This window comes from Ovis aries, chromosome 17 (genome assembly GCF_016772045.2).
Source record: "Ovis aries strain OAR_USU_Benz2616 breed Rambouillet chromosome 17, ARS-UI_Ramb_v3.0, whole genome shotgun sequence".
Classification (NCBI taxonomy): domain Eukaryota; kingdom Metazoa; phylum Chordata; class Mammalia; order Artiodactyla; family Bovidae; genus Ovis; species Ovis aries.
The window spans coordinates 55894333-55917931 of NC_056070.1; the positions used below are offsets into that span (position 1 = coordinate 55894333).

General features: G+C 45.9%; 1 protein-coding gene across 4 annotated transcripts in view; it reads right to left on the reverse strand.

The window, feature by feature from the left end:
* The window catches only part of CCDC60 (coiled-coil domain containing 60), a 163795-nt gene that overhangs the window by 9395 nt on the left and 130801 nt on the right, over positions 1-23599 (reverse strand). For all 4 annotated transcript variants that reach the window (XM_004017586.6, XM_060401230.1, XM_042234641.2 and 1 more), the window contains exons 5-9: positions 23038-23145; positions 14248-14338; positions 7926-8160; positions 3357-3441; positions 174-245 (exon numbers count right to left, since the gene is read on the reverse strand). In XM_004017586.6, coding sequence (XP_004017635.3) covers positions 174-245; positions 3357-3441; positions 7926-8160; positions 14248-14338; positions 23038-23145 — 591 coding nt within the window. The remainder of the gene's footprint in view (positions 1-173; positions 246-3356; positions 3442-7925; positions 8161-14247; positions 14339-23037; positions 23146-23599) is intronic.

The window sequence follows — 23599 nt, forward strand, 5'->3', positions numbered from 1 at the left end:
GCTAAATACACACCACCAAGCCCTGGGAGTCAGGTAACTTATTTCCAGTGAAGAAGGAAGAAGATCCCCCTCCTTGCCCCCCTTCCCACAGTCTGGTGAGGGTGTCTCTGCAATGCCCCCTGTAACCGTGTGTTGCCTCCTGACTTACCTGCTAGGGCCCCGGGCCTTCCTACCTTGATTTGCGGGTGGTCTGCATGTCCTTATAGGCAGAATCGCTCTTGTTTTGTCTGAGCACTGACAAGATGCTGCAAAGCAAGATGAGTCACTTAATAAGGCTCTGAACGTATGATGCTCTGAGGCAGTAAACATCCATGGGAGAAGGAACGGAGGGTGCTCATCTACAGCGGGGATCCTAGGTTCTATACGAGGGCACATGAGTCACCTGGAGGAACCACCCAGAATGCACGTGTAGACTCCTGAGCCACATTCCTAGAGATCTAGAAACATCAGGCCTGGAGTGGGACCCCAAAGCTGCATTTAAAACCACACACACACACGCACGCACGCACAGTCTTCTGACTCGGGTTTGCAGAGAACATACTTTGAAAACCTTAGAATTTCCTGACACACCACGAAACAATGCCTGCTCAAAGTACTTGTTAAAAAATATGGTTTCCTCTAGGGATTTTGGTTCAGTGCATCTGGGATGAAGACCATAGATCTGTAGTTTTCACAAGTGCCCCAGCTCATTCTGATCTTCAGGGATGTTTGGGAAAGACTGTTAGAGGATTTTAAGAAAAGGTCATCTTCCTAGACAATGTTATGATCTGAATGTTTATGGTCTACTACTACTGCCCCCCACCCGCCCGCCAAATTCATATGTTGAATCCTAACCTTTTAGAGGATGCTGTTAGGAGGTGGTGGCCTTTGGGAGCTGATTAGATCATGATGGGGATCTAATGATTGAAACTGATGCTCTTGTAAAAGAGACCCTGGAGAACTAGCTTGTTCTTTCTACCACGTGAGGATGCAGAAAGGAGGGCAGCTGTCTATGAAGAAGAGCATCCCTGCTGGACACTGAATCTGCTGGCATCTGGATCCGGGACTTCGCAGCCTCCAGAACTGTGCAAAATAAATGCTGTTCACAAGCCACTCCGTTTATGGTATTTTTTGTTATATCAGCCTGAACACACGAAGACATGGGACCAGAGGGCAGTCTGGCCCTTGAGGCTAGGGGCTGGAAAGGCAGGCTTTCAGGGGTTTCTAAACAGCCCAGAATTCTATGTCTGTCTTGATGGGAGCGGATTTGGTATCTAAAGTGAAATAGGAATCTACATTTTTAAAGTGAGGCAGGCAAAAGAAAACCTGCAGCTTTCCCTAACTGTCTCTGTGAAGCTCTGCAGAGAAGCCTCCAATATTTGCTGTCTTTGTGAGAGATTAGGGAAACTTTTCTCCTAGAGGAATGGAAGCAGATAGGAAATTTCAACAGGCTCTTGCACTGAAACCATGGTTATCTTATCATTAAAGTGAATGCAGGGGCCAGGTGAAGAGTTTTGTGAGAACCAGGTTCTCATGTGGTTTAGTCTTTGAGTGCCTGAAGCGAGTCATCCTTCTCCATCTATGAGATGGGACAAAGGAATTGGGTACTGGTTAATCAATCTGTCTCAGCAAAGTGCTGCAAAGGTTCCACAGGACACTGCACATGAAATAAAAGTAACCACCGCCTCCACAGTCACCAATTTTTACATGCTTACAATATGCCAGGCACAGGCTAATATGTTAAATGCATCATCTCACTAAATGCTTAATGTGACTTGGTGACGTAGACATTATTTCTGTAATAATGAAAACACTTTACCAGGAAATTATCATTTAATTCTCATTCAGCCCTTTGGGATAGGTTATTAATGAGCCACATTTAACAGAATTGGAATCAGGCTCAGAGAGGTGAAGCAACTTGCTCAGCAGCACACAGCCATTAACTCATGGAAATGGAGCTCAACCCTCCTCTGCTTGGTACCACTGCCAATGCCTGGATGATACACAATCTCATTCTACAGATGAGAAAACTAAGGTTTACAGAAAGGCTAAGGGACTTGTTCAAAGGCACTAGGTCTTGAACCCACGTCAGTCTGATTCCAAAGCCAGTGTTCATGATGTGAATGCTCACACAGGAAAGGAGCTTCTTGGAGCTGATGCTTCATTACTGTCATCTGTCTTTAATGCTGATAAGCCAGGCAAAGAGGCTGGGGCCGTGAGGGCCAACACTATCGCCGCATGCCTCAGAGCCACCCTTCAGGGTCTCGAAGCAAGTTGAAGCAGCAGCAGCTGCCAACTCATCATGAACAAGCAGAGGCGGGTGTGATGCATGTGAGCGTGCCTGGTGAACTGTAATTATGGTAATAACAATAACCAATAAGTCATAGCCAGCATCCTAGTAGGCTGAAGGCGATGATGAACCTCTCTCGTGCCTCATTCATTCTCGGGAAGTAATTTGCTTACTTAGAGGGATCCACGCTTGGGAAGGGAGCTTCAGCTCTAGCCTGCATGGTCTCTGAGGCTTTTAGAGGGTCAGACGTCCAGTGCCTGGGGCTTTCCGCCGGAAGGAGGACAGCTTGGGTTCAAGTTCTAACTCTCTGAGCCAATTACATTGGTTGCCTGTCAGCTCGAAACTGCAGAGGGATTCTTTTTGCTCCATGGATAGAAATCAGAATCCCAGAGGTGGCTTCCAAGGTCCCAGAAGACTTATACCTCTCCCCATCCCATTCTGGCAGCATTCTGGTCTGTTCCGAGCATGTTTGCACATGCATGCCTGTAATGTTCACTCCCCTTGCCTGCTCTCCCTGCTTCTCCCGTAACTTTGGTTAGCTAGCTCTTCTTCATGCTTCATCCAAAATCTCAGCTTGAAGTTTCCTACTTGGACAGAGCTTCTCTGATCCCCATCCCAGACGAGATCAGATGCTCCTATTACTTCCTCTTACAGGTCTGAGATTTCTTTCATAACACTTCCTGCAATAATGAGTACATTTGGTCCATCCATATTCATAAATACTCACTAAAAGAATGAATGAATAACCTTTGGGTTCCTGGGAAGAAGGGCAGCGGAGTAGTTAAAGGAATAGTTTTTGGAATAAGAAAGTTGCAGATTTGAGTTTTCACCTTACCATTCGTTAGCTGGGTGACCTGAAACAAGTTCCTTACCCTCTCTGAACCTCATTTCCTTATTTGTAAAATATAGACAACAGTACCTACCTTGTGGGGTTGTTGGAAGGGCTCAGGGAGGTGATATATGTGAACAAAATACGCGGTTCAGCATTTGTCACAGAGAAAATGCTCAACCATGGGGCACTGCTGGCCTGAACAATATCACTCTGATGCTGACATCCTTTATTTGACCAGGTATCGAGAGAATATACCTGGGTGCCTGTCTTTGCATCTCGTTTTCCAGGGTGATTGTTCTCCGAGCATCTTCCCGAACCATCTCTAGGAGCTTCTGCAGACCTGATGGAAACACAAGAAGTCACTGCCTGCAGGGTGCCTGTGAGACAGGACTGCGCAGGTCAGGGCCCAGCCCCCAGCCTGATATCATCTTTGCTTTGGAGCACTGTCACCTGGTAGCTCAGTTGGTAAAGAATCCACCTGCAAAACGTGTCTGACTCGTTGCAACCCCATGGGCTATAGCTAGCCAGGTTCCTGTGTCCATGGGACTCTTCAGGTAAGAATACTGGAGTGGGTTGCCATGCTCTCCTCCAGGGGATCTTCCTGACCCAGAGATCAAACCCGTGTCTCTTACATCTCCTGCAGGGGCAGGTGGGTTTGTCACCACTAGAACCACCTGGGAAGCTCCACATTGGGGTAGAGTGGGCCCTTAATCCAGTATGACTGGTGTCTTTGTAATAAGCGAAGAAGATGGCCACGTGAGGACAGAGACAGACTGGACTGTTGCTGCTTCTACAAGCCAAACTGTCAAGGTTACCAACAACTGCGGAAAGCTAAAAAAGGCAGGGGAGGGTTCTTCCCCACAGATTTCAGAAGAAACAAAGTCCTGCCGACACCTTGGCGCCTAGCCTCCAGAACTGTGAAACAATGAATTAATGCTGTTTTCACCCAGGACATAGTGTTTTGTTAAGGCAGCTCCAGGAATCTAGTACATGGACACTCTTAAAAGCTGGAAAATAACATATATCTGGAGTAAGCTACATGCTTCAGGGTGAGTAGGAGAGTAGAAGCTCTAAGTGCTTTATGCGGATACAGATGGGTAAGGTAAGTAGCTGGCACTGTGCTTGTCATCCAGGCACTGTCAATATTTGCAGAATAAATAAGTAAATGACTAAGGAGAAAAAAAACAGGAAGGGTTTGGAAAGCTCTGAGCTAGATTTGGAATATTAATGAAGGAACACAATGCCAGTGTAGACACTTTCCTTCAGTAGGTGTCTGTAGTCGCCTCAGGGTTAAGTCTCAAAAGCCATACCTGGACGTGTGAAGCCAGTGCTACCCACGTCTGTTCATGTCCAGCCTGGTTTGTGAACGCAGTCACTGGTTGCTGGGAAGAGGGTGTTTCCCTCAGCGACCTCCCCTCGGCCATCCAGGCTGTGATAATCATCAATGTTTAGCCATTTTCTACCCCACCTTCCTCATTCTCAAGCAGTTCACCTTCCTAGTAACCTGCGGGCAGGGTTCCATTTGACCTGACTCTGACCTTCATTTTTGTTTTATCATGCCCACCTCCCCTCCTGCTATGCATCCCAGCATCTTTGTGGTGTGTCCAGAAGCCTGTTTGTGAGGGAGCTCTGGCTTTCTCCCCTTCTCTGCTCCCCCATTTCTGCCCCTACTTGTAAGCAAATCAGCCTAGTGGGTGGATTCCTGAGAATGCCCAAAGCGACCTGGCGCACTGGGCAGCTCTCCCAGAGAATCCCCTCTACGGCTCCATATGCCACTTAAGGCACTGAAGTCTGTTTGTTTGTTTTTTCCTGCTAGCCAGTAATGCCTCTGGGCAGGAATGGTGCTGCCAACACTGAGGTCCATCCATCCCATAGCTGAGGCTGGATGTGTATGAACTGGCACAAAGCCTTGGGCTGTGAGGCCCGCATTTACCCACAGAGGCTAACTGAAAGGAGAGACTTTTTTGCAAAAGGTACAGATGCCACGAGATAGAGTTTCCCTGAGGAAGACAGCCCTGTGATGGATGCCCACACTTGGAGGAACCTGCCTAGTTCTTAGTCCCCAGGGCTATGGACATGCCATTACCCAATGCTCAGAGACAATAGCATCCTCTGGTTCTGGATGACAAGCCACACCCCTAAAGAAAAAATTCTAGTTCCCTCCTCCATCGCCCATCCCCAGCCAGTCTAAGAACCTTACTTGAGAGCAACTATACCCTCTCTTTGGAGGAAAAGAGAGGGAGTCCTTTTGTTGTATGCGGTTGGTTCAAGGGGTTGAGGGGACAGTAGAAGCCACAGGACTCTTCTTTTTGAGTTACTACTTAAGTGAGTTTTTCCTCTAACAGTTCCAACACCAGCAGCTTTAAGACTGGCAAGAGAAACGGCACGGGCTTTAGTTTCTCTGGAATCCCCTGATCACTGACTTGGGAGGAGACAAGTCCACACAGAGGCCACGGCCCGCTGTCCCCAGTGATTTGTGTCTACAAAGACTTCATTATGCAGCCAGCCCTGGAAATTAAACCTTGGTCAGATGGTGTATCTCTCAGAATAGGATTCATGAATTCAGAATCAATTTGAGGAGGTTTTAGAAGGCAATGAAAGTCTGGGAAATTAATCTACTTTTGTGAAGGCTCTGACAAATGCAGTAGAGGTTAAGGGACGAATAGAGGAGAAGGGTGAGGAGCTGGAGGGAGAAGAACGAACTCTCTGGATGTCGGTCTCTGGCGGGAATGCATCTCCCAGCCATTGCTGTGCACCTGCCGTGTGCCAGGCTGAAGCTAAGACATTGTTCCACGCCTGAAGGGAGCTCACACTCCTTTCCCCTTTCTTCCTTAGTAACAGAAATATATATATATATATGCATATGTACTCTGTGTGTGTGTGGGGGGGGAAGGGGGTGGGCATGGGAGGAAGCATTTATTACCCCAATTTCCCAACATCCTTTGCAGCTAAAGGACTAAATGCTATGACTAAGTCCTGTGGCTAGATTCTGGGCCGTGAGATTTTAGGAGAGATGTTGTATGAAGCTTCTGAGAAGACTGCTTAAACTCGGCTGGAAGTGAGCACTTTTCTGCTTCACCTACTTCCTTCTGCTTCCGTCCAAGGATGTGACTCTGATGACTGGCATTCCAGCAGCCATTTTGGACCATGAAGCGATCCACGGTGAAGAAGAAAGACAGAAGGAAGTAGGATCCCTGATGATATTTTGGAACCACTCTATCTCTAATCTGGGCTTCCCTGGTGGCTCAGCTAGTAAAGAATCTGCCTGCAGTACAGGAGACCTGGGTTCAATCCCTGGGCTGAGAAGATACCCTGGAGAGGGAATGGCTCAGTATTCTGGCCTGGAGAATTCCAGGGACTGTGTAGTCCATGGGTTGCAGAGAGTCGCACACAACTGAGCAACTTTCACTATCTCTAACCTCCAAAAAAAAAAAAGTTAATAAATTTTTATCTTTTTTAAACTAGTATTTTTCAGGTCTCCACACCTAGCCAAAAGAAGTTCCTACCTGAAACAAGGAGACATCATTGTATTAAGTGAAAAGTAAGTACCCAATGGGACTTCCCAGGTGGCTCAGTGGTAAAGAATCCACCTGCCAATGTAGAAGACACAGGAGTTGGGGGTTCAATCCCCAGGTTGGGAAGACGCCTTGAAGAAGAGAATGGCTACCCACTCCAGTATTCTTGCCTAGAGAGTCCTGTGGACAGAGGAGCCTGGTGGGCTACAGTACATGGGGTTGTATAGAGTCAGACACCACTGAGCATGCATGCACTTAACGACTTTATACAAGCAAGTAAAAATACGAAGAACTGAGAGGAAAGCAGGGAAAACTTTGCAGTGAAGAGCCTACGTCTCACTTAAGAAGGGCGGCTCCAGTTGAATATTTTCATACAGCTTGCTGGCCAACTGTTGCCACAAACAGTAACGTTTTTTAAAGCCAGGATTTCGATGTCCAAACTCTCAAGCTTAAAAAGTCACTCCTACTTAAAAAAATAATAATAATAACTTCTGTGCTAAATAACCCATGGATGGCAGGAAATAGCCTATGTGCCCTACCTTTCTATCTCTAAACTAAGACAAAAGATAGGGGTAAAGAGGGCAGGGTCCAAAAGAGTTTGGGGAGGTGCCACTGGCTGCGGTTTGACTCAGAGGAGGGAAGCCACTGGGAAAGGGTCAGAGGTGTCTTAGAAAGGGGGTCACAGTGCGACACAACTTCCTATATCAATTTTCCAGAAAAGGCACATTTCCAGAGACAGGAATTAAGTTTGTGGTGGGAAAGGAGAAAGGCTGTCAATGGACATGAGCTTTCCTTTGGGGTTGATCGACATGTTCTATAATTAGATGGTGGCAATGGTTATACAACTCTATAAATTTACAAAGAATCATTGAATTGTACACTTAAAACAAGTGAATTTTATGGTATGCAAGTTATATCTCATTAAAGTTTAAAAAAGCAGGTACCGAATTTCAAAAAATATAGTATGAAAACATAAAATAACTTATCAATATTTTTTTATGATTATATGTTAAAATGACAATATTTTAGAAATTGGGCTAAGTAAAATACAGTATTAAAATTTTTTAAAAGAGCAACTGCTGACCATGGGCTGTTTCCCAAGTGGAAATGGTCCAGAGTAACCCAGATTAGAGTTTATTTCTGATTTCCACTGGGGGAAAGCAAAGGGGTCCTTGGAAATTGACCAGGGCTAGAGGACCTGTGTGTCTTCTTTAACTGAGTGGGGGTAAAGGTGAAGCATGAGGGGCTCTTGATGCCTGGCTTCAAGGCAGAGTCAGCACAGACTGGTCAGATCTAAGGCAGGACTTACTGATATGGAGAGGCTCTTCTTCAGGCTTGGTTGAAGACGATTCATTGTCCTCGATGTCCTTGCTGCCTGTCGCCTGGATGATCACGCTTGGAGGTTCATCCGAGCCCGGGATCACGGAGATCATGCTGCTCTGGGGGGATGACCCTCCACTCGTCCGAGACAGACTGAGGGTGGAGCCTCGCCGGCTTGGTTTGCGGGTGGTGGGGCGTGCTACAGGGATTTTGAATTTCTTGGTCTGAAGAAAATAAATAAGAAACAGAAATTTTAGAAAGAATGAAGGAAGGAGGGGAGCGGGGAGGGAAGGAAGAAAAAAAGCAAAACCCTGGCTCTGAATGTAAATTCTTTTTGACTCTTTCCAAACACCATGAGATATATTTTGGGTGGGGGGAAACCTGCCACACAGTGACGTCATTTACATGTGTGTATTACCACAGGCAAGTTTGATGGGACTTACTCTATTCAGTGAGTGCCATGATTGCCCAGTAGTCACCACAGGAAGCTGAACATGTAATCCAATGACGCTGCCATGAACCAGAACACATTTTGACTTTCCTTTTGTAACAACCATCAGAGTTGATTTTTAAACTAGGGGAGGATGGGTCTAATTTCTTTTAGCTGCATCTTGGTTTTCCTCCCCCAATTCTAGGAATCAACTTTGTGTTCACCAGATGACACCTGGGCCTCAAAGAATAAAGATTTATATTCGCTGGGGTTTTCTGAAGAATACGAAATGGAGAAAGCTCTAGCCTTTACATTCAGGAGGTGGAGTTGGGGAGGCAGAGTTGACTGAGGAGGAGAAGGGGAGGCGCCATGATGGAGGTGGGCAGGAAGACCGAGATGACAAGTCTTAGGAGGCAACAGGCGGAAGGTAGGGAAAGTCCTGTGAGAGGAATGTGAATTTTTGAAAGGAGTCAGAGTGGGCAGGTTACAGGTATGTGTGTGTGTGCATGTGTGTGCGCGCGCACACTCTCTTGTATGACTGGCTGTCACTTTAGAATGTACTTTGTGTGGTTATGTCCTCATTTAATTCATGATTAATTAATTGGGCTAAGTAAAATACAGTATTAAAATCCTGGTCTTAGGTTTCCTAACCTGTCCCAATTTACTCAGCTACTCCGGGTAAGAGCTCAATGCAGGTCTGGGCTACAGTTTACACTCCGTTAAAATAGAAACAATTTCATTTGAGAACATTTGAAATGAAGGCTCTTGGAGGGCAGTCTGAGGTCTTCTTTGGCTGACACTCATAGCTTGAGATGCCCTAGGGAAGAAGATAAGGAGAGGCGCACCTGAAGACACACAATGTCTGATCAGCGTCTAACAGGGAGGCTGCGGCTGCTGCTGCTAAGCTGCTTCAGTCCTGTCTGACTCTGTGCGACCCCACAGACAGCAGCCCATCAGGCTCCCCGTCCCTGGGATTCTCCAGGCCAAGAATACTGGAGTGGGTTGCCATTTCCTTCTCCAATGTATGAAAATGAAAAGTGAAAGTGAAGTCACTCAGTCATACTGACTCTTAGCGATCCCATGGACTGTAGCCCACCAGGCTCCTCCATCTATGGGATTTTCCAGGCAAAAGTACTAGAGTGGGGTGCCATTGCCTTCTCCCTAACAGGGTGGAGAGGGTGGCTTTCAGCAGGCCTCATCTCAGGGAGTCCACAGTGTGTAATCAGAAGTTTTTTTTTGACTGGCTACTAAGAGAGTCAAGTTGGCTTAAAGCTCAACATTCAGAAAACGAAGATCATGGCATCTGGTCCCATCATTTCATGGGAAATAGATGGGGGAAGAGTGGAAACAGTGTCGGACTTATTTTTTTGGGCTCCAAAATCACTGCAGATGGTGAGTGCAGCCATGAAATTAAAATATGCTTACTCCTTGGAAGGAAAGTTATGACCAACCTAGATAGCATATTCAAAAGCAGAGACATTACTTTGCCAACAAAGGTCCGTCTAGTCAAGGCTATGGTTTTTCCAGTGGTCATGTATGGATGTGAGAGTTGGACTATGAAGAAAGCTGAGCACCGAAGAATTGATGCTTTTGAACTGTGGTGTTGGAGAAGACTCTTGAGAGTCCCTTGGACTGCAAGGAGATCCAACCAGTCCATTCTGAAGGAGATCAACCCTGGGATTTCTTTGGAACGAATGATGCTACAGCTGAAACTCCAGTACTTTAGCCACCTCATGCGAAGAGTTGACTCACTGGAAAAGACTCTGATGCTGGGAGGGATTGGGGGCAGGAGGAGAAGGGGACGACCGAGGAAGAGATGGCTGGATGGCATCACCAACTAGATGGACGTGAGTTTGAGTGAACTCCGGGAGTTGGTGATGGACAGGGAGGCCTGGCGCGCTGCAATTCATGGGGTCGCAAAGAGTCGGACACGACTGAGCAACTGAACTGAACTGAAATGGAGTCAATTTCTAGGGAGGTTGATAAGAAGTCTGGGGTCCCCGAGGAGGAGAATGGGGTCTGGGACTCTCAAAGCAGAGATAGGGGTCTGGAATTCTCAAGGAGGAGGAAAGGACAAACATCTTTTTTTTTTTTTTCCCCTCTATATTCCCTTAGTCTGTCACATAAAATGTTTTTTTCTTTAAGCCCAGAACTGATGATTACATAACAAACAACTCAGTTTAAACTCTGTACTAAGGATTATATAACAATGTATCCTGCTTAAGGACAGTTTCTCTTTCCTGAAAACCTTCTGGCTAATCCTGTTATCTTAAAATGTAAATTATGGGAGTGGGTCTAGTAAGATCTTTACAACCTTGAGACATTCTTTTGATTTATTGTAATAACTAATTTAAAAAGTATATAACTTCTTTGCTTAGATTAGCAAGGGGGGCACTCTCTGTTCCCCTTCTGATGTCTATATCAGAAGCTTTCTCTGTTCCTTTTTATACTTTAATAAAACTCCGCTATACGAGATCTCTTGAGTGATCAATCCTGGTCCCCAGTCCCGAAGCTAAATCTTCTTCTTCACTGTTCACAGTAAGCTATCACTACTTCAGGGGCCCTGAGTGTAGGTGGAACTGTTAGGGGAAGCACACTGATTGAAAACGCCCACCCTGGCCAGGCACCATAGTAACCATTTGCATGAGTTGTTTTATGACAGGAGATCCTGATAAGGAATATGGAACTAATAAGCCACTACCAACTGGAAGAGTTCAGGAAAGGTTGAAAGGAGACACTGCGTATCCGTCCACTTCCCAGGATCCCTCTCGCTAGCATCCATCTTGGCTGAGCGATGTGTGCGCCACCAGGAAAGACTCTGAATTAGAATGATTGGCCAAAGACCACCCGGAAACTAATCCCATCACCATAAAACCTGAGACTGCGAGCCATGCAGCAGAGCAGTTCTCCTGGGTTCCCTTACCCTACTGCTCTCCACCTGGGTGCCCTTTCCCAATAAAATCTCTTGCTTTGTCAGCACATGTGTCTCCTCGGACAATTCATTTCTGAATGTTAGACAAGAGCCCAGTTTCTGGCCCTGGAAGGGGTCCCCCCTTCCTGCAATAGAACCTCCCTGCTCCGGAAGAGGGAAGGGATTTCTCCATTACACAAGGCAAGGAGAAGGTCGGGGAAGAGAGACAGGAGAAGGCTGTGGGTCTTAAGATGTGATGTCTCCCTGTGAACACCGCCTCCCCCAACAAATCTTCAGGGAAAAGCCACACAAGTGATGGAATGTTTCAGAAAGTGATAGCCTGGGGACCTAGAGTTCGAACTGGGTTTAACTAGATCTCCAAGGGAGTAGATGAAGCTACAAAATGACTGAGATAAAGAAAAAGCAAATGCCCAAAGCTGACATGCTCTCGCCTTTGATAAATTAGCAGCCTGGTGCGGCGTCCCCTTTGTCGTGGCACTGCAACTGGACAAGAGCTTGCCAGACCGTCAGGGGGCTCCTTTGCCCCCTGCCCCAGCTAGGGAGAGAGACTATCAGAGCTCTGTGATAATACCTGTAGAAGTCAGCTCTTCCTGACTCACCTGGCACAACATGAATTCTTGATTCTGGAAACCAGACTCTTTTACATCCAATGTCATTTTCGACGTCTGGACAGATTGTGTCACCAGGACAGCCTGGAGTCTTGCAATGAGCATTGGACCCAGAGCTCGGGGACTTGCCTGGAGCAGGTCACTCCCCTACCTCCTCTCCCTCATCTGTACAACAGAGAGGATGGGCTGGGATGATCACAGAAGAGAGTTCTGTGCACATCTTCCTTGCATTAGGATTTCATTCTGTGCTCCTAAAGTTGCCATTAATTAAAATTCAATTAACAGTCACAGCCAGGAAATCCAAAGTGAAGGGCTGACACTTCTGATTAATTGAGAGTGGCAGAAGAATAAAATGTGTGTGGGGGGAGGTGTGATAGGCAGATTCGGCATCCTGCTTGCCCTTTATTGAACTGACTCTTCCTGAATTGACTTAAATCCCCAAACGCTTCTTCTCTGTGTCTGGTATTTCACTCAAGGAGTGGTGTTAATTGGCTGCTGTGCTTCCAACCAGGAAGGACTGCTTTTTTGCAGAACAAGGAAAAGGTTTCCTTATACTTTCTTAGAAGCAGGGGTTTCAAACTGGTGGCCCATGGGGAGACATGTTTAACTGCTCAGAATTCTACAAACTGGGCATATGTTCATATGAAGTACTGAGGTTACTGTTCTCTCTTGAAAATGATAAGTTCTGGATCCCATTTTCACATGGTGAAATGAGTAGAGCTAGGCAGAGGTTGTTTCCTTTAGCTGTGCAGGAGAATTCTTGCTTGCCATAGACCTCCCCACTCCCTACTATATTACCCAGCCTAATCTTTTCATTTATGCAATTTCCCCAGCTTTTGAGGATCACTGCCCTGGCACTGATGATCTCTACACATAAAGAAGAATATTGATTGCTGTGGAAGTTGACTGGAGCCTCTCTTTCAAAGTCCTTATTCTGTAGGTAGAGAAACTGAGGTCAATAGAGAGGAAAGGACTTCTTCAACGCCATGCAGGGAACTGGGTCACAGTGGCTAAACTAGGTCTCCTGACTCCTGATTCAGTGCTTCCCCAGCCTCAGGACAGACCACACTGCAGCCTAGAGTGTGACCCACAAACTTGCCCAGGAGGGATTTCAACTCGGAGTTCAAGGGCAAGTGATTCACTCACCCCTCCAACTATAGTTGTCAATAGTCCTGAAGGACATTTTTTTTTTTTTAAAGGTTCGTGGCTTCTGCCGCTTTTTTCTGTGCATCTCTGGAGACAGATGCACATGGTATCTCCATAGCAACTTTCAGTGATAAAAACAAAGGCTCTACTTCTCAGATGTAGAGTGCTCTGATGAAAAAGCAAGAAAACGGTGAAACTTCCTGAGGGGCGATGATAATCACGATGCCAGAGAAAACATGCTTTTGAAGAGCCTGGTGTTTAATAAACAGGGTTTAATAAATAGACCCAGGATTAGTTAACTCTTGGCTCTGCATGGCTTCATGCAAATTGCTTAACCTCTCTGAGCCCCAACTTTATGATCTGCTACCTGGAAATAAGTATAGTGTTTATGGAGTAATCAGGAGGACAGGACTGGTTAATATACCTAAAGAGCTTCTTTAGCACAGAACCTGGCCCATTGTAATTCCGTTTACAGAGTGGCTTCTAAAAACTATATAACCACAATAATGCACAGCATTTTAACATTTTCAAAATGAGACTGTGTATTGTTTCCTGGGGTTCTTAGCTAAGGTTGAGAAATGGGCAGAAACCAACATTATTTCCATTCTGTGGGCGGGGGCATGGGTTCAACAAAAATCTCATTGTGTGTTCTCTCAACAGCCTTAAGCGCTCCACTCCTGCCATTATTATTATTATGGGGCTTGTTTGCTAAGTGGATGTGTTTGGGAGTTAGGAATACTCTTGAGTGAAAAGAACAGCACTCTGGATTTTCTCTTAATAATAGACCCAAGTTCTAGTTTGTAGAAAGCCCTGTCTGTTCAATCACTCATTTCTTGTTTTCTGAGTTAAAAGAGAGAGAGAAAGACAAATGACTGTTATTGATTAAAAATATAGAGCTAAAGAGCGAGGTGAATCCATTTCCTCCCGGTGACATCTTATTAGGCAGCTCCTCCGCTACTCCTCCCCTCCTCTATGAAGTGGTATTTAGCCAAATGGCATTTCTTCTACAATCCCCAGATAACCATTTTAATTAAATTCACAAAAGCCATCCAACAGCATGAGGTTCTGATTTCCCTTCACTCAGAGCACCAACTAGAAAAAAAAAAATCCCATCAGAGAAAAGACTGGCAAAAAATGCCTCCCCCTCCAAGTTGGGGTTGGTAACCCGACGAGAAAGTGGTGAGCAAACGGTTACCTTCGGTGCTGTGACGAAGTGCTCCCATCTCTGTCCCATGGACTTGTCCTTATTGATTTTTTTTATTGTGCTCTTGCTTCCACCTGGGTCCCTGAGTGAGAAAACAACTTAATGAGTTTTCCGTTTCTAGAGCCTCAGTTTATTACAAGTACTTTTAAGAAAAGCAATAAATCGGTGATGGATGGTGGCACTTCTCTGCTGTGATTTTCCCCGCTCCTGTACTCTGCAAACAGTGGGAGGAGCAGTTCTCCATGGCCGTGGTCTTGTGAGTGGGGATCGGGGTTAGGAGAGACCGCAGCCTGCGGGGTAGGGCCTGAGGGAGGTGCAGCGTATTTGTCCATGTTCTGCATCTATCTGCATCTTGGACTCGGGTCCTCTAGCAGACTCCAGAGCAGGTCTGTGGTTCCTCTTGGGGGTGAATCGAAAAGCATGTTTGTTTCTGAATCTCTGCCTACTCTAGTGCCTAAGGGTCTCACATCAGGGACAATTCTGAGTGACACAGAGAGAATTTCTGGGTGTGTTTGCTGCGGGGAGGGGTGCTAGGGGAAGCTTGTGGGATGAGCTGCACAACGAAAATCACAGGTTTGGAGTTTACTGAGTGAAAGTTCTATACAATCCTACACGCAAGATGCTTCTGTGCATTCTTGCTGAATCATGTCAATACCACCTTGTTATGCAGATATTTATCATCTCATTTTACAGATGAGAAAACAAACTTGGGGTCTTCAGTCACTTGCCCAGATGCATATTTACAATGGATCTAATGACCATCCCTTGCGTGGGTCCCTCCAGGGCCCTGTACCTAATTTTTGTATTTTAACTTTGTATTCTTTTTCTTAAAGTGCCCCTCTCCCCAACTGAATAAACTTCAGGTCCCACGAAACCTGGATCTTCCCTCGTGGGTTGTAACTTTCTGAGTAGGAGACCGAAGCCCCAGTAGGTCTGGAAAGTGACCTACCTAGAACCCTTTATCTGAAACCCATGGGACCAGATGTGCTGCCAAATTCAGAATGTTGGCATTTTGCAACGGAAATACGCTGTATGTATACAACATATTGGGGGCAGGAGGAGAATGGGACGAGAGAGGATGAGATGGCTAGATGGCATCACCGACTCGATGGACATGAGTTTGAGTAAACTCTGGGAGTTGGTGATGGACAGGGAGGCCTGGTGTGCTGCGATTCATGGGGTCGCAAAGAGTCAGACATGACTGAGTGTCTGAACTGAACTGAATACTACATATTAACATAATCTTGCCAGCGGGCTTTGAGGCACCATCTTTTAATTCAACATGTTAATATTTCTGCAGCAGTATATATGAATATTTACACTAGGTGGGATAATGACTACAAATAGCTTCAAGTTTTGCCACCAGATCAGTTTGGTTCATGTCAGACTTTGCTGCCAAACTGAGTTATGGAAAAAAACTGAGTTTTCAGAGCCTTTTGGATTTTGGACTTGTGTCTACAGGGTGGTGGAGCCCTGCTGACAAGCAAGCTGGAAGACTCAGTAACGACCTCTACCTTTGTAACAACTGATTGACTGATCTCTTGATCTCTCCATTCATCCATCCATGCGTTTATCTCCTTTTTCCCTGCAGAAGGGATTTTTAGATGTCTGGGAGCCTTTAAATCAGTTGGCTGGCTGTCACTCAGCATAGAGGAGGGGCTAGAAGGAACGAGACAGCCAGACCAGTTTGACTGAGGGGAGGCACCAACAGGAATCTAGGCTCCTCAGGGGTTGCTGGTCAGGGGAGGTGCTCAGATAGGAGCCAGAGGTGAACCTTACTTACTGACTGGTTTCTGTGGCATGGGGGTCTGAGTAGCAGAATCAAAGGCTTTTACCAGCCCCAGTGGAGAGGGGGATGTGTGCGCTCTTTGTTGGCAGAGCCTTGCTGGGCATCTCCTAGCTCACAGCCTCGATGCCTGAGAAAAGCATACAGGGTCAAAGTCGGGCTGCGGAGGGCCGGGTGAGAATGTGCCTTCAAGCTTTTTGTAAGACTTTATGTTTGATTACACAATAAAAAGCCCTCTGAATAATTAACAGTGAAGCTCATTTAACGTTGATTCTGCCTGCCTCTCCCCCGAGTAATCAAATTAGGGAATATTCAAAATCCAGCCAGAGAAAGGAGCGATACTTCAGTCCTATAAACAATATTTAAACTAGCGGCGCTTTTGAAGTCTGATTTAAGGCTCACCAACTGGAAGCTTTAGCGTTTCTGCTTTGGAGCGTTTTCTTTCAAGACCACAGGGCTTTTCTCGCCTTTTCCCTTTGCTAACTCAGCCCCTGCTGTGCCTCCAGCCTTCTTCTTGAAGTTCAAAAGCAGCCCCTCTTTCCCCTTTAAAATTAAATCTGGTCTCGGCCAAGCTTTCAAAATCTTAAATATTCAGACCCAATTGGGAAGATGGAGGTTTATCGTTCACGCAGACTTCCAAGACGACCCGAAATCTATTGCAACTTCAGGCAGCAGGTTAAATGAGCTAAAAATGCAGCAGGCTTCCCAGGGATCTTAAAAAGCCCTGAGCATCGCTCTTGCAAAGCCACTGATAAAGAAAGGGCCTGGTTAGACAGGATTGGTCTCTCTGATGTTTCATTTTCAGTAGCAAATAAACCAAACAGGAGGATCAATAGGGAGAGAAAAGGAAATAACCTGAGCATTGTTGTCCACAGTGGGCTGACTGCACACACCTCAAGCAAGGAGGGCAGGCAGGCTGGTGTTCCTTCCCAAGGCCTGGAGGCACAGTCAGAGCCCTTCAGCCACTGGGGTCTCAGGTTTTCCTGGCTCTCTGAAGTTGGGTATAGCTCTGTGACTTGCTTTGTTAAAAAAACAACAACACATGAGTGCAAGTGACCGGTAGCTTGCAGGGAGGATGCTTTAAGGGCCAGTGCTCAAGTCAGACTCCCTTTTCTGCTGTGCTGATGGGGAAGCTTACGCTGAGATGGAATTCCTATCATCCTGGGCCCCCAGGTGACTGAGGTGAGCAGACTCCCGTGTGGATTACATGTACAGGGTGAGCGAGATGTGAGCTTGGGCTGTGCTAAGTGGCTGAAATTGGGGGGTTGATCGTCCGGCAGCTTAATTTACCTGACCTAATTGATAGCTCCGATTTATTGTCTTTGTGATCTCAGGCCAGTCTCTTTGAGCATCAGAACCAGGAAAAGGGGTCTATCTGGGTAGTTAACTGTGGGTTTAAGAATCTGGTGGACCAGCTGTCTGAGTCTCTGCCTGCCCTGCTGCTTCTGAGATGTGCAATTTTTAAAATAATATTGACCCTCTCTGAGCCTCAGTGTCCTCAACTGTCAAATGGGGAAATAGTAGCTGAGTCAGAGGATGATTAGAGTGAAGATGCAAAGAAATGGGCTTGTTAGGAGCTTGGCAGGATGCCTTGTAGTATGGAGAATTGAATACAGCTGAACTATGACCTACATGCGCTTTTTTGGACAGACGTCTCAGTGTGGCATGGAGGAGGTGCTGGTGGTGGGTAGGAGGCACTCAGGTGCATCCGTGCGGGAGAAGCCGCTGCGATCTTCAGACCACAGTCTCTCCCTGCTAAAGCTTTCCGGGGGATTCTATCGGCTAGACATCAAGGGAAGGGGTTGTTGAGCACTGTTATGTCTCTTCTAACTCTGGCTGCCACTTAAAGACATCTAACCACAGTGCAATCTGGGTCATTTTCTCAAATGCTTCACTCACTCTTTCTGAATCCGCATTTGCTTCTGAGGGTAGAGGGTCTGCTGGCGGGTTTAGGACATGTTCACAAGTCCACAACTGGAGACGGAGGACGGAGGTACCTGCTGACTTTGCAGCAGAGACAGGCCGGAAATCAGAGCTCCCGTGTTCTCCCTGGCCAGGGTGCCTGCCCCACCTCTGGAGTAATAGGCTCTGTGGCTGCCCAGCCATGTTCTCCCACTCCCGCAGAGATGTCTGCTTGAGTACAGAAGTGGGAGGATCAGTGCAGGGGAAATCAGAAACTTCACTCAGACGTCACCTTCTGTGTGAGTCTTCCCTTGACGACTCAACTTAAAAGTCACCCCACTACCCTGTCACAATCACATCACCCTGTCAATTGCTTCATGACGCCCACTGCTATCTCAAAGTATCTTGATTATTATGTGTTTATTATCTGCTGCTCCCCACCACCTCCCTTGGAATAGAAGCTCCAGAGGGCAGGGACAATATCTGTTTTTCCCACGGGTGTATCCCCAAGAGTGCCTGAAAAAAGTAGGTTTGAGGAAAATGAGGCTTTCCAGGGTAGGGGTGGTGGGGATGCATGATAAGGGAAAAACAACTTAGTTTAATAATTACTATTATGTGTCTTGTTCAGAAAAATACTGCATTTTTTTTTAAGCGACAATCTGGCAAACACTTAAGATCTTGAGAGAATTGGTTGAGTATGTTGATAAACCCCAAAGGTATTAAAAGAAGTTTTGACATGGAGAGATAATCCCCATGTATTAAGGTAAACAACAAAAATTTAGTTGCACAACAATAAATGTAGACTAGCTTTTTTTTTTTCTAAAGGAAAGTATATATTTACATGTCATATGATCTTAGTAAGTTATGGTCTCTTTTTATATCCTGGCAAATAATACTTCATACTGAGTTAATTCTTTCTTTTTTGATACCGGATTATCTCCTAAATTAATTGAAGATTTTGGGGCTTTAGCTGGAAACAGAGGAAACAATCATTTAGTGGTTAAGTGCAGGTGCCTTGCACCTGGGCTTTGTTGTTGTTCTTTAGTCGCTCAGTTGTGTCCAGCTCTTTGCGACCCCATGGACAGCAGCACACCAGGCTTCCCTGTCCTTCACCACCCCCTGGAGCTTGCTCAGACGCATGTCCATTGAGTCAGTGATGCCATCTAACCATCTTGTCCTCTGTTGTCCCCTTCTCCTCCTTCTTCAATCTTTCCAAGCATCACGGTCTTTCCTAATAAGTCAGCTCTTCACATCAGGTGGCCTAAGTATTGGAGCTTCAGCATCAGTCTTTCTAATGTATATTCAGGATTGATTTCCTTTAGGATGGACTGGTTGGATCTCCTTACTGTCCAAGGGACTCTTAAGAGTCTTCTCCAACACCACAGTTCAAAAGCATCAATTCTTCGGCACTCAGCTTTCTTTCTTGTCCAACTCAGACATCCATACATGACTACTGGGAAAACTATAGCTTTGACTAGATGGACCTTTGCAGTAGGCAAAGTAAAGTCTCTGCTTTTTAATATGCTGTCTAGGTTTGTTACAGCTTTTCTTCTAAGGAGCAAGCGTCTTTTAATTTCATGGCTTCAGTCACCATCTGTAGTGATTTTGGAGCCCAAGAAAACAAAGTCTGTGATGGTTTTCATTGTTTCCCCATCTATTTGCCATGAAGTGACAGGACCAGATGCCATGATCTTAATTTTTTGAATGTTGAGTTTTAAGCCAGCTTTTTTCACTCTCTTCTTTCACCTTTATCAAGAGGCTCTTTATTTCCTCTTCACTTTCTGGGCTACCTGGGTTCAAATTCTGACTTTTACTAGCTGTGTAACGTACAGCAAGTTACTTAAATTCTCCTTGCTTCAGTTTCCTTATTTTTAAGTCAGAATGAGGCTCAAATGAGGTCACATCTCCTGACCAGTGCCTGACATAGAAACCACTCACATGACAGCTAGTTTCCTTATAACACAGTGGCTAGATTTAGGTACCTGTGTGGCTAGATTTAGGTACCTGTGTCATATTTGAAATGTTTTATATGTAGAAAGGCATCTATCTTTTTCTAAAGGAGGTGGTGGGTTCTTTGGGCCTAGAAGCCCAGCCCTTGAGTGTCTGGACTCTCTTTCTTAATGAAAGTCAAAATTATTTGGAGTCTCCAGTTGAGAGTGGGTCTAGGGCTTCCCTGGAGGTCCATGGTTAAGAATCCGCCTTGCAAGGCAAGGAACATGGGTTCGATCCCTGGTCTGGGAAGATCCCATATGCCATGGAGCAGCTAAGCCCATGAGCCACAACTACTGAGCCCGTGCTCTAGAGCCCTTGAGCCGCAACTCCTGTAGCCTGTGTGCCTAGAGCCTGTATTCCACAGCAAGAGAAGCCACTGCAATGAGCAGCCCATGCACTGCAATGAAGAGTAGCCTCTGTTCACCACAACCAGAGAAAGCCTGCATGCAGCAACGAAGAACTAAAGCCAAAAATGAAATAAGTAAATAAATCTTAAAAAAAAAAAAAAAAGAGTGGGCCCAGGAATTCCTTGGTGGCCTACTGGTCAGGATTCCAGGTTTTCACTGCTATAGCTGCATAATGCAGTCAAAAAAGGAAAAAGAAAAAGAAAGAGTGGGTCCAGTGATGTCTCTGGGACAGCTGAGGCAGTAAGACACACCTGACTGTGCGCCCACGTAGCTCCAGGGCAGAGCACTGATTACCTGACTATGGAGGCTCAGGGCGGTTGGAGCAGCTCCTTCCCTCTGCCTGAAAGGTAAATTGGCAACTTCTCACTCCCCTCTTTGACCTGGGGTCTGCCCTGCTCTTTCCCACCGAGTGGGGCTAAGAAGAGGTGTCACTAAGGCCTGAAGTGCTTGCTTACACCGGGTCTTGTCTGCTGCTCTGTAAAGGTCCACTCGTTTCTAGTCAGTCCTTGGAAGTGAGTCTCTAATAAGAATAAAACCGATATGAGTTCACAACCCTTTATTCAGTTCCAAAATCCAAAAGGTCTTGAAAACAAACAAAACAAAAACTCATAATTTACTTGGCAGCAAAACATAATCTGAACTGATGGAAGACTATTGATGACCTTTGTTTACCTTAAGTATCCATTTAGTGTAAACATTCATTTTTTTCCTGCAGAAATATATTTGACAATAGGGTGCTGTCCTAGTTCTCTCTGGGAGTAAAATGCTCTATTGTCTCATATTTCCATTCTAAAATGCTGAAAAAGAAAAAAAAAGAAGCCACAATTTTGAAATGCAGCTGGCCCCAAAGGTTTGAATAAAAATCTGTGGCCCTTCATGTATAAAACAAGTCTTACTTTGCCTAAACAGAAGCTTCCATCTCTCAGAGGAGGGTAATTAGCACATTCATTATTGAAGGCTTTTTTTCTGCTCTCTTTGGACCTGATCATCTTGTCAATTGAAATAAACTCTTGTTAGAAGTAGAATTAATGAGGATACTAGAAAATGATAATGTGTTTCTATTGCCACACGATGAAATCGGGAAGATCTTTTTGTTTTTTTCCTTTCTAAATAAAGTAGAGACTCAGACACAACTCAGAAGGACATCCTAAAATCTGTCATCTCTCCACTTTCCCGACCATCCACCCATCTACCCAAATATGGGATCTTCCTGAGATGAACAAAGATCACGTTTGTAGCATGCCTGCTGCCAGTTAGTAAAATTTTGCTGCCTGTAGAAAGCCCACTTTGAGGTACTTTGCAATGAGCTCCTGAGCTATGTTTTGGGCCCGTTTTTACAGGTGAGGGATCTGAGGCTCAGAGGTGAGGAGCTTGTGCATGTCACTGGGCCAGGTGGCAGAACCATGATCAGACATGAGATCACCCCACTTTCTTTCTATAAAATCCACAAGGGGGCAGGGACTAGACTTACAGCCATCATTACGTCTAATAGAAATGAAACCTCTAGGAACCTACAGGTCCCAGAGGATGGATGTTTCCTTTTGGAAAATGCATGGTGGGTGTCAGGACTCAGGGTTTATGTTTCAAGCACTTCAGTAACAGGAGATGCTTGCTGCTTGATAGTGGAAACAGAAAATCTCAGTCAGGAGAACTGAAGACTTGGTATTTTCCTCGTGGGGTCATTCCCTGGATTGCCCATCTTTGCAACCAGATTTGGGTTGAACTCATGTAGCTTCTCCACCCCTCCCTCTCCATCTCTTTGTATGTTTTTCCATTCACTCAGTGAACATAGCTCTCAGCCATTGGTAAAATTCTGCTCAGAGGTGTATTTCCTTCCTCGCCCTAAGTCTCAATGGTATTGACAGTCACATCCCTAACTGCTCTTTAAAATCAGGATTTTGATCTTGAATAGCTATCATTTAATGAGCACTCACTGTGTCCTCAGACATCATGCTGAATGTTCTACATACTTTATCTTGCTTAATCCCTACAAGAACTCTTCTGGTTCTGTTCTTGCAGACAACTTGACTCTCCTTAAAGAAACAACACCTTACATGCCTGCCTGTTCCTCGCTCTGCCTTGTATGTGCCACGCAGTTCCTGTGACAGTGGCCTCAAGGCTGCTGAGGAGCCCTGCTCTCTGGTGGAGACACATCTAACACTTTTCATGGCTTAGATAACAGGTGCTAGAGCTTCTGCCTGAGCAAAGTCAGCTGCTCCTGGGACCTGAACACAGAATATTCCCTTGGGTCCAAGTTTTCAATAAATACTAAAAAAAAGAGAGAGAAAAAACAAAACCTTAAGAGAAAGGGGAAAAACATGGAGAATGGGAAGAGTAGATGGGAAGGGGACAGGAGGAAAATAGGAAGAGGATCAGATGATGAACAGTGTGGGGAGACAGGATCCAGGAAGAGGGCTGGAGAGAACCTAGCTGTGCTGAGTTGGGCTGGGATGGCTGGCCAGCCAGTTTTTGTGGTGTGAATACTCTCGCCCTGGCTGACTGACTTTGAGCTTCTCATGTGATGTTACTGCATGTGGAATCGGGGAAGAGATGCTGGGAGGGCGTGCACACGAGGGTTCTCACTGCTACAGTTTGGACCCAGTAGGATAGAACTCCTATAAGCAACCTACCACCCTCCAAACCCACAGGAGCTTCTGCCCCACCAATCACCCAGGTAGAAGGGTTGAGACCTACTTGGGATTCCAGCAGGTGATCACAGGCTTCATGGTATGGTGGCTGTGGTCGATAGTTAGGGCCTCCAGGAGCCAGTGGAGGACGCAGAGCTGGCGGAAGATGGGCTCACTGCAAAGACAGAGGGCAGGAGCCCAGGGGGATCCTGTTAGAGCAACATTCTTCACAATGGTGGCGACAGAGACAGGACTTGTGCTGGCTCCTGGCTGGAGAGCTGTCACCAGGCTCTGGGTGTGTGGCACTATCTCTCGTGCACAGCAGTAAAGCTTTGCAATGGGCTCCTGAGCTATGTTTTGGGCCCGTTTTTACAGTGAGGGATCTGAGGCTCAGAGGTGAGGAGCTTGTGCAGGTCACTGGGCCAGGTGGCAGAACCATGATCAGACATGAGATGACGCCACGCCAGCTGCTGGGAGTCGGCATGCATAGCAGGCAGGAACAAAGGAGGGGCCTGAAAAGCAGAGGTCTTGACTCAGGCAAACAAGAGGATTGAACAAAATGGACATCCAACTATTCATCCGATAAAAATACAATAAATATCCTCGCATTGTCTAAAACATCTGGAAAC